The sequence below is a fragment of the Olea europaea genome, unplaced genomic scaffold (assembly GCF_002742605.1).
Source record: "Olea europaea var. sylvestris unplaced genomic scaffold, O_europaea_v1 scaffold1269, whole genome shotgun sequence".
Classification (NCBI taxonomy): Eukaryota; Viridiplantae; Streptophyta; class Magnoliopsida; order Lamiales; family Oleaceae; genus Olea; species Olea europaea.
Genome location: NW_019230142.1, coordinates 41,680 through 53,501, shown reverse-complemented (window position 1 = coordinate 53,501; position 11,822 = coordinate 41,680). Strand labels below are relative to the sequence as shown.

The window sequence follows — 11,822 nt, the reverse complement described above, 5'->3', positions numbered from 1 at the left end:
CAGCTATTTATACTTACCTGTGTACTGATAAATATTTTGATTCAATGAGAATGCTTTCCATTTTTTCTAGATTCTTCTTTTCTTCAATACTATATGACATCTATCAATATGCGCTCTATCTTTCTTTTCTAACGTATTCTACTAATAATATTGTATCGCTCTTATGCACAAGTATTCATTCAAAGCCTGTCCATTACAAGCTCATCAATTAATTTCTTAATGGCGGATGAATTAAATCAGATGGAGACAAATAATGAAACCAGTGACGAAGGAAGAATATAACACAAAGTCAAGAAGAAAGCTAAGCATCTTGACGCAAAATCAAAATATTAGAAAGAATAAAAAGAAAATACAGAACCGTTTAGACAATTAACGGTAATTAACTAATTATAGATAACAAACTAAAATCAAATAGATTTGCACGCAAATCCCTACAAACCCTACCCAAGTTGAATTTTCTCTTTACACTAAGTAAAAAACCATGCAAGTTTAGTTTGTTCCTTTATTCTATACACTTCCATTATGCTGTTCTAATTTCGCACGTATAGCAAATCACAGTGGGTTATGGTGCATGTCATTATGACATAACACATATTTAACAACAGTGAACATCAATTGGATTTAATCAAAATCTTTATCATTTATAATTCCACCCTGTAGAATTAGAACTGTAACTTAAATAAATTATGCACACAATATAAATTAGAACATCAATTTTGTTTGCAATTGGACCTTTTCCATTAACATATGTCGAATTCAGATTAAAGACAAACATGCAATCTGAATTATATATGGTAAATGAGTACAGAATACTTATCCATAATTGAGGACCCAAAGTCAATGCAAATGATACTAGAATTTATAATTTAAATAGAATACCAGCATTCCGAATGTACACGAAGTTATATATATAATATTCTTACGGGACATGCAAGGTTATTTATGTAATTTGCTAATTCAGCTAGTTAGTTAGGCTGAGCTGTCAATTCTACAGCTGGTTACTATTGTACAGAATAAGTGCATGTATATATACGTTTGTACTGCTTCCTTTTGGCATATATGAAATACTCCAGTTTCTCTCTCTACTCTGTAATCAGGTTTTCTCCAATTAGGGTGTAAACTTTACATGGTATCAGAGCATTGATCAAGACCTTCATTCATGGTGACAAATCCAGAAGCTGAAATTGAAGAATCGACTGATACTCCTACACCGAAAGTTGATCACGGTGAAGATCTGTTGCTTGCAACTCATCAACTGATATTGGATCTCTCGAGCCCTTACTACGTGCACTATGTAGATAACACAGGTATGCAGATTGTTTCAGTTGTTCTCTCTAATGAGAATTATTCAACCTAAAGTCGTGCTATGGAAATGGCATTGAGTGTGAAAAATAAGGAAGGTTTTATTGATGGTTCGATAGTGAAACCCTCCATGAATTTACCTTTGTATGCTGCCTGGCGTAGATGCAATCATATTGTTTCATCATGGATTATTAGTTCAATTCCTAAGGAACTATATCCTAATGTTATGCATAAGGACTCAGCACGTGAGATCTGGCTCAAATTGAAAGATAGGTATAGTCAGGGCAATGGACCTAGAATTTACCAATTGAAGAAGCTAATTGCTTCAATTTCACAAGGGTATGGATCTGTAAGTGCCTATTTTAATAGGCTGAAAGGCTTATGAGAAGAGTTGTCGAACTATAGGCCACAAACTCATAATTCTTATCATGAAGAAGAACAAATACTGCAATTTTTAATGGGACTGGATGAGTGTTATTCCAATGTGAGAAGTCAGATTTTACTAATGGAGCCTTTGCCTCCACTAAACGAAGTGTTTACCTTAGTTCAGTAGGATGAAAAACTGAGAGATGTGGCATCAAGGAGTTAGATTAATGTGGAAACCAGTGCATTCATTAGTAGATTGATGCGTAATCCTATGAGCTCCGGAGGTAACCGAAGAACAACGAATATGAATCAAAATTACAGGAAGGATAGACCTAAGTGTAGTTACTGTGGGATGCTTGGACATATACAGGGAAAGTGCTACAAACTCCATGGATATCCTCCAGGACATAGGTTGGCAAAGGAGAAAGGAAAATGATATATTTCCAGTGCTAATCAGGTGATGGGAACTGCTACCTCCTCTGATCTGTCAGGTGCATTCTCAAACCTGACATTTACTCCAGAACAATGCTAGCAAGTTCTCAATATGTTGAAACCGCAGATTCACGTTCAGCTCTCAAATTTGATTACTCAATCTGGTAATACTGAAAACCAAAGTCAAACAAACCTTGCATTGCCAGATGTTTCACATTCTGAGGTAATAACTTCTGTCTAGCAGTCTCAATTATAAGGCATAAGTGTATAATTGATACTGGGGCAACAGACCACATGGTGTGTTGTATTGATCATCTATCCACTATCACTGCTAGAGTAAGTGCAAGTGTCAAACTTCCAAATGGAGATGAGGCTCATGTGACTCACATAGGAACTGTAAAGCTGTCTGAAAGGCTATTACTAACCAATGTGTTATGCATTCCCTCTTTTAAATGTAATCTAATCTCTGCCAGCAAACTCATCCTTTCACACCAATGTTACTTAATATTCTTGTCTGATCATTGTCTTATTCAGGACCTTTCTACATGGACAACGATTGGAGTGGGGAAACTTGAAGCTGGATTGTATCACTACTAGCTTAGTACTCCTTCAAACAATGGTCCATCACTCCCTGCATGCCCCATCAAATCTGCACCACATCAATTCAATACATTCTCTTCTGTACTTGTAGATGTTGGCTGTAATAAAGTCATAAATCATGACTATGTTTCTAGTCTCAATGCTGTCACAAAAGTGCCTTTTGAACTATGGCACTCTAGGTTAGGACATATTCCCCATTCTAGAATCTCCATGTTGCAAAAACTTGTACCTAAAATTGTATGGAATTATGAATTTCATTCTAGTATTTGTCCTATGGCAAAGCAACATAGGTTGCCTTTTCCTCACAGTATGCATATATCTCAATCTTGTTTTGAACTTGTTCGTTGTGATGTCTGGGGTCCTTATCAATCTCATTCCCTTGATGGTTCACAATATTTTTTTGACTATAATGGATCATTATAGTAGATCCACTTGGACATTTCTGATGAAAACTAAATCACAGACCAGACAACTCATTCAAACCTTTTTCAACATGATTGAAACTCAGTTCAGTACCAAAATTAAGGTCCTAAGGTCTGACAATGGTGCTGAATTTGCCATGAGTGATTTTTTTCCTTCCCAAAGGGACTATATGTTGAAAGACCTCAACAAAATGGCATAGTTGAGCGAAAACATCAACATTTGTTAAATGTCGCTAGAGCCTTAAAATTCCAGATAAAATTTGGGGAGAATGTATTTTAATAGCCACATATCTGATAAATCACATACCCAGTGCTTCTCTATCAAACAAATCACCCTATGAAATCCTCTTCTCAGCAAAGCATTCATATTCACACTAAAGAGTCTTTGGCTCCTTATGCTATGCTTCCACCATTTAAAGACATAGATTCAAGTTTGATCCTAGAGCGGTCCCATGTATTTTCATTGGTTATCCTCCCACCACAAAAGGGGTACAAGGTATATAATCTGTGCACACAAGCTACTTTTGTATCTAGGGATGTCATCTTTCATGAAAATATATTTCCCTTTCAAGATCTCACATTGTTAACATCACTTGGCTATATTTCCTCTATTTTCGCTTTTCTCTCATCCTATATCAGAACTCTTATCCCCCACACATTCTTCATCATCACACAATAACACTTCTTTGCCTTCACATTTATCTTCATCTCCAAATCCATCACATAACAATGTATCATTATCTCCACCCTCTGTGTCACCGGTCATCACTTCACCATCTTCACAGCCTTCACCTAATATTCCTCTCCGCAGATCTACCAGCAACAGAAAACCTCCCAACTATTTCCAATAATTTCATTGCAACCTAATCTCTCAGCAAGAATCTGCTTCTTCACTTTCCTCTCATAATACTGGAATATCACATGCATTATCCAACACCTTGGGTTATGATTCACTTTCACCAGCTCACAGGGTTTATGTGTTATCACTGTCTACTAATGTTGAGCCCAGAAATATTTTTGAAGCATCACAATCTCCAACATGGTGCCAAGCTATGGATGATGAATACTGGGCTCTAGTTAACAATAACACCTGGACCATCACTTCCCTCCCAACAAACAAGAAACATGTAGACTGCAAGTGGGTCTATAAGATCAAACTAAAGCAAGATGGAAGTGAAGAAGGAAGAAAGCAAGGTTGGTGGCAAGGGGATTCACCCAGCAGGCTGGTCTAGATTATCAAGAGACATTTTCTCCTGTTGCAAAGTTATCCTCAATCAAGGCTCTGTTGGCAGTTGCGGCATGCAAAAATTGGCACCTTCACCTGTTACACATCAACAATGCCTTTCTTCATGGGGACCTAGATGAAGAAGTGTTTATGAAAATGCCTCCGAGATATGAGCAGCAGGGGGAGAATGGAGTCACATTGGTGTGCAAACTCAACAAGTCCATTTATGGACTTAAACAGACCTCTAGGCAATGGAATACCAAACTATCATCATTTATTGTTTCTCAAGGGATTGGTCAATCAAAATTAGATTATTCCCTTTTTAGCAAAAGGATTGGCTACTCATATACCGTACTGCTGGTGTATGTTGATGATATTATCATAAGTGGAAATGACTTGACCTATATTGAGCAGTTCAAAAGAAGTCTTGATGAGCAATTTAAATTAAATGATTTAGGAGTTTTGAAATATTTTCTAGGACTTGAAGTTGCAAGGTCATCAAAGGGAATTGCTGTATGTCAACGTAAATATGAATTAGAAATTCTTGAGGACACATTTTATTTAGGAGCAAAGCCTGCAAAATGCCCTATGTTGCAAAATCTAAAGCTAACTAAAGATCAAGGTGAGTTGATTGATGATCTAGGAATGTATAGAAGATTAATTGGAAGATTAAAGGATTTAGGAGTTTTGAAATATTTTCTAGGACTTGAAGTTGCAAGGTCGTCAAAGGGAATTGTTGTATGTCAACGTAACGATATAATATTTCGGGAACTAAATACGTAATTGATCAAATCAATAAAGTTTTAATACTTGATACACCTATCACCTATAAGAATTTAGAGCAAACATTATGTGAAATGTATGATTTATATTCGGAAAGAATGGGTGCGAATGTTAGTCGGGTACCCTCTGCACCTACTCCTTTCGCTGAAATTGAAGAAGTGCCGAAATAATGAATTTATTTCAAGGCATTAATACATTTAGATATGATGCAACTGCAATGTGTTCATCTAGTGCCATGTCGTCTACATTTGCATCTCATCAAATATCGGTCGAAACTCAAAATGCGATGCCTGCTGAATTAATTGATTACTTCAATCATAATATGCCAACAGACAGAACAATTAAAAAAAGGTCAGAAGAAGTAATTGAATCCTGGCGAAAGTATGAAAGACGTTAACCAATTGTTTCTGCAATTGCGAAAGATTTGCTGACACCTCCGGTTAGCACTGTTGTTTCGGAGTCTGCTTTTAATGCAGGTAAAAAGGTTTTGACCGATGTCAAGAGTCAACTGAAAGAAAATGTTTTGGAAGCGTTAATGTGTGTGAAGGATTGGCAGGACGCTCATTTTCGACTACAAGATAAATACGCTGAAATTGCATGTCGTCAGGTAAGTGATATTTGATTTAATTATATTAATCAAAATTTCTTTATTTTTTAATCGTTAAATTTAATTTTCTTTAAAAAATTGTACATGTTACAACAAGTTGTTCGTGTACAATTTTTAACTCCGCCGACTTAAAATTGATGTAGTCGGTCCCAAACTTGAGAAAAAGGAGGAGTGTTTACATTTTATCTACTTTAAAAAGAAATAAAAAAAATATATTTTTTGTAAATGTATTTCAAAAAACAATTCGTTTTCATTATATAAATATTTTATACGTTATAAAAGTATTATAATATGATATAAATAAAAAAATAAAAAATTGTTTTCATTAAATTATTTGTATTTTTTAACACTTTTTATTTTTTTTAAAAGTGTTTTCTATTATTTCATTTATTTGTAAAACTCTTTAAAAAAAATTTAAATTTGGACGAGCCCACGAACCGGCTCGGCCGACTCATTGCCACCATTATGTGGCTATGTGCGCATTAATCTGTACTCACTTGATTTTGCCACATACAATAAAGATCGATACATATGCATGATTACCTTATGGACTTGGGTGAGGTATTTACAAACTAAAGTTCAACAATCGAAAAACTTGGAAGATTTTTTGTTTTTTCGACAGGGAAGAATAGAAAAGGGCTATATTATATAAGCTATGAAGGTCCTATAAATTATGCATATGAGGCTTTTGATAAAGGGCTGCAAAGGAGTGATACTGATTGAAATTTTGCAGGAAAAAGGAGCACCTTTTTAAAAAAAAGGTTGAACCCCAACTTTGAGGTCCCCCACCGTCCCGCTCCTAGAGTTTTGTGGGGAAGGTAAATCAAGAGATGTGCCCCAACAAGTCAATGAATAAGAGTTGCATGTACACTGTGTCTACAGGAGTCCAATTCCATGTCTTAGGAATCAAACCCCAAAAGGAACACCTTTTTTTCCATTGCAGTGCACTTGTCTAGCCCTTCTTGTGTACGACAGGGACAAAACAAATGAAACAAGGGGAGGAGAGATCAAATATTGATAAAGAAGAAGACTAGAAATGTTCATAACCTGTTTGGTACTGATTAAATCTAAGTCAAAGTTAAAAATTCATTTCAACCCGATATTTTATGAGTCCTACAACTTTTCAACCACACATTGCATTAACTTTTATCAAAATCTATTAAAAAAATCTTATTTTAAATCCCACTAAGATAAAATGAATGATATAATGTCCTCGGGATAAGAAGCGCTTCCGAGCAAGCAATATGCACAAAGCCCATAGAATATGTATCATTGTATGTACAGTGTATGTAGGAGTTTAAGTACACTTGTGTGCATCAAATGATGGAGATATGTGTTTTGACAATTAGTACGAATGTAGGATCTAAGTACGAATGCAGGATCTAAGTACGAAGCTCGTATTTGAGCTCATTTTGATGAAAAATGAGTTTTGCGATAGTGTTTTTTGAAGAATGTGCAGTTAAAAAGTATGAAAATTTTTGAATTTAAGTATAAAATTATTTTATTAGAAGAATGTATAGTTGGAAATTAATTTTGGAAAAAATGAATTTTTTAAAAATTGGAGCTCATATATGGGCTAACCTTTTAGAAGAAATCATGAAGTTTATAATGTCAACTAGGTTGATAAGATAATGATCATGTGATATGCTCAAGGTTCGTGAACTTTAAATATACATATATATATTATATTTTATAAAGTAATAAAATAAAATTACTAAATTCATGCATATTAATCTATAATAACAAGAAGATAAATTTTGTTGTTATGAATTTCTTTCCTAGATGACCTCTCTCTCTCTCTCTCTCAACATATTTTACAAAATAATATTGTATCGCTCAAGATCTGCCCATTAAAAGCTCATCAATTAATTTCTTAATTTATCTTTTGTCATCGTTACTTGTGGAGAATATCAGTTTGAATTTCAAATGTCGGTTCAAAAAGGCAAAGAAATGATTATATAAATTGCTTTTTTAGTAATTTAATTTTAATGATTAGGGGTATTGACATTATTTAAAAAAATTATTTCCTATGCGAAGACATGATTTATGTATGATTAAACTTAAATAAATAAAGAATATAGTCGTTGAAATTTTTATTTTATTTTTATTTCCAAAAAAATTAGTTACTGTATTTAATTTTTCCAAGCATTTCACATCGGATGACAGCCCTCGCGTTCAAGTTAGTTTTTTTGTTTAGCTTTTGTGACGAAAACTAACTAAATTAATGAAATGCAACGTTAAAATGTATTAAAAACATATTTATTTTTCTTGCATTAATTACATAATTTCAAATTCAAACGAACTAATATACAAATGCAAAATATATTGTAATAATATATCAAACGTACCCTTAAAGTATTCTAATTAAGTACAAACCAAATTATGCACTCTAATAATATTCTCTATTTTGACTCTTTATTTATTTCTTCTAGTGAATATTTCTTAATTTCTCTTTATCCGTTATTTTAACATAATTTTTATATATATTAATGATCAATCAATTCAAATGTAATTTGAATAATTTAAATTATAGAATATTGAAATTTGTACTTATTAAATGCAATCATTATTAATTAAGAATATAGAGAGAGTTTTTTTTTTTTAATTATTACAATCCAACCAAATCAAAATCCAATATACACGTAGTCTCTGTTTGGTTCAATTAAAAACTTGATTAAAATTTAAGTTAAAATGAACAATTAATTTTTAATCTCACATTTTTTGGACTCACAATTTTTCAACCATATATTTCATTATTTTTTAATCAAAATATACTAAAAATTTAACTTTATCTAAACCAAACATGGCCATACTCTTAATATAAAAAAAAAAAAAATTATTTTCACCGTTAAATTCACTCCAACTTACCGTTAAATTCAAGAGTACAAGGGAGCTTCTACAATTTCATTTTTAAAAGAGTTTTTTTTTTTTTTTATGAGCCTTAAAGTAGTGATTTTTTTGGAGAATATGTAATTAAAAAATAGAAAAAATATAAATTTACGTATAAAATATTTTATTGTAAAAATATGTAATTGAAAATGAGTTTTTAAAAAAAAATTAATTTGGAGAATACTAGACAAACAAGGCTTAGCTGTTCATGCAAATTGATACGAATAGACGTTAAAATTTCCGTTTCATTTGTCTACCACCCCCACACCTTCTCATTCCGTCAAAAAAGTACATATATCTGTCACTGTCTCTATCTCTATACATACACGTTCTACAAAAGGATTACAGAGGGATAGTTACATTTACATTGTTCCTGCATCAAACCTGTGAAAAGGTAATAATGTATTTATCTTCTTTACTTTTTCTTATAGAAGAATTTCTATAGATATGTTTGAATGTTCTTCAAAGGGGTGTGTATCTTGAACTTCTGGATTTGTTCTTATTTAATTGTTGTTGCTAGTTTGTTTAGAAATGAATTTCTTTGGTAATAATTTTTTCACCAGTTCCTTTTTTACCTATTTTGGCTTCTATTTTAGTCTTCTTTTGAACGTTTTAATAGTTTGAATTCTGACATTTGTTTCTCTTTCATTTCTCCTTTTGGGTGTGATGTCAATTGTCAGAGCAAAGAGGGGTTGCAAGTCACTTTTTTCTCAACCTTTTTTTTTTTTTTTTTAAATGTTAATTTTTGAAGCATCTGCAGATTGCTTGTTGGAAGGGTTGATAGAAGTTAACCTCATAAAATTTATTAAATTAACCTTATATTTTCAATATTGACTAGTAATTTGTGAATTCTGATGAAATTTGCAGGCATTGAATGGTATATATCTATTGACATCTGTTGGAGTGATAGTGATAATTAAAGGCTTCAATAACATGTAATAAGTTTGTGTGGATTGTAAGCATTTGTTGATCAATTATGGTCAGATAGGTGGATTATTAGATCTTGGAGACAAATATCGCTGTGGAGATTTGAAATCTTATCTAGTTTTCAAAGAATGGCTATTGCGGGTTTACATAATGCATCATCTTTTCGTTCTTCTTTCTTTGGAGAGTCTCAGTCTCCACTGTCGAATCAGTGGGGTGAGCACCAAGATAGGCCTAGCCCACGTTCATCTTCTCTGTTTCAAATATGGCAAGAGCTTGAGAGTGAGCAGGGGGTGAATCTTCCTCGTGAAACAAGGCAGCAGAGTGGTGATGGTTCAAATTCTGACCCATCAGGCACTTTCACGTTGGATAGGCAAGGGAGTGATAATGGGAACCTCACTTTTGAAGCTTCCAGCGAGATTGAGAATCAAGGTCGGATAGGATCAGAAAATGAGCAAGAGGATAGTAGCAGTACTATTATTGAACAATCTACTGATTTGGGAGAAGTTGAGCGTGAAAGAGTGAGGCAAATTTTTCGTGAATGGATGAAAGGTGGTGCTAAGAGTCATACATCTAATGGTCTGCATAGCATGTCCAGGCCACAATGGCTTGGTGAGAATGAGTGTGAAAGGGTGAGAACCGTTAGAGAATGGGTTCAAATGAATACCCAACAGAGAAGCAGTTGTCACTCACATATAGATGCAGTCGGTGAAGTTGGTTTACAGATTGAACGCGATGGTTTGGTGGCCACCCTTGGTGGACGAAGGCCTAATCGAAGATTATGTGGCAGACAGACTCTTCTTGATCTTTTGCAGAGGGCTCAAATTGAAAGGAAAAGAGAACTACTGAAATTGTCTGAGTGGAAGAAAGTTACAAAATTTGCTCATCGTAATCCCATTCAGGTGATTACCATTAAAGATTTTTCTGTTAAATTCATTTAAGCACGAGATCCATTTTTCTAGGTTGTAAAGTGTTACACAGGCTGTCAACCCATAGTGGACCTTCCTTCTTTACCCAGGGGGCTTGGCACCGGCTATAAAATACATCTGCAAACATCTGCTTCTTATAAAAATACAGTGCATTTATAACTTGTCTCTGTAGAATAGTCACAATCTAATAACAGTGTGTAAATTCAAGGAAACACTAAGTCATTGTTTGGACATGGAAACAAATAGGAAGCTAACTTTGTTACTTTTCATTGACTTATTCCTCTCTAATTATCTCAATTTATCTCATATTATATGTTAGTGTTCATGTAGCTGCCATTCTAATTCATTACTATACTTGGAGAACATTGGCCCAAATGTCTCAACTAAAAGCATTGCATCCTTTTTACCCCTCAATCGTGAACTTTCTTCCTTCTCTATTTGGAGCTGCCATTGTGTCATAATTCCTTCCAATTTATTGGAGGATAAATTTTTGAGAAATAATTTTCTTTCACAAACATTTGTTGTAATTGAAGGGTTATGTTTAACCAAATTGCAAAATGCTTATAAAGGTAAAATATTTTCCTGAAGAAGATACTCTACTTGCGATTCTACTATTGTCGTATTCCTGATGCGTTACACAATTGTTTGCTTGTAAGTTTCTCTGAAATTTAATATTGTTCTTTTATTTTCACTAATTCCATATTTCTATTTCAGGCGATTCTTAGAGGTAGTTTCCTTCAAAATCAAAGATTAATCCAGGATACGAGACCATCATCTGTTGCTGCCATTGAATTGGGTTTGCTAAGGCAAAGACCTACAGTATCTGATCTAAGGTAGATTTTAGTGATACGCTTGCTGAGATTATTGACCACGCCCCATTTACCAAATAAAGAATAACAAAATGTCCTTCTTCTCCCAACAATATAACAAGTTTCCTGTATAATAATTTGCATTTGATGATCTTTTGTGACGGTCCACATTTTTCACAAGTTCATTGAGCAAGATTTATTTATTTTTTATTTTTTTTTAAATCCCCTTGAGTCTGGTTTGAATATTCTCTCTCTCTTTCTCATTTTTCTTTTCTTTTCTCTTTTTGGTTATAGGAATTGGCAGTGTTTCCTTTTGTTCCTAATTGGAGCTCTTGTTATGCCATCAATAGACTACTCTTGCTTGATGAATAATTAAGTTCTCATGAAATTACACATTTGTTTCACACGCAACTGAATGGTTAATTTCTGTTCTGATTTTTCTTAATCTTACTCATACTTAGCATTCTCCTGCTTGGGAGATGCTATTGGGATCCCAGAAATGATGAACTACATATTCTCAATTTTGTTAATTTC

General features: G+C 33.6%; 1 protein-coding gene and 1 long non-coding RNA gene across 3 annotated transcripts in view; both read left to right on the top strand.

Moving 5' to 3' along the window:
* Positions 1–937: 937 nt before the first annotated feature.
* LOC111374635 lies at positions 938–3,018 on the top strand. The gene is made up of 2 exons (XR_002699170.1): positions 938–2,323; positions 2,635–3,018. It is a non-coding gene; the product is annotated as an uncharacterized LOC111374635 (long non-coding RNA).
* Positions 3,019–8,981: 5,963 nt separating this feature from the next.
* LOC111374634 overlaps positions 8,982–11,822 on the top strand; it is a 7,585-nt gene continuing 4,744 nt past the window's right edge. For both annotated transcript variants that reach the window (XR_002699169.1, XM_022997336.1), the window contains exons 1-3: positions 8,982–9,020; positions 9,494–10,452; positions 11,194–11,312. Coding sequence is in view for 1 of the 2 variants with exons in the window: in XM_022997336.1 (XP_022853104.1) it covers positions 9,682–10,452; positions 11,194–11,312 (890 nt within the window). In the remaining variant the exon portion in view is untranslated. The remainder of the gene's footprint in view (positions 9,021–9,493; positions 10,453–11,193; positions 11,313–11,822) is intronic.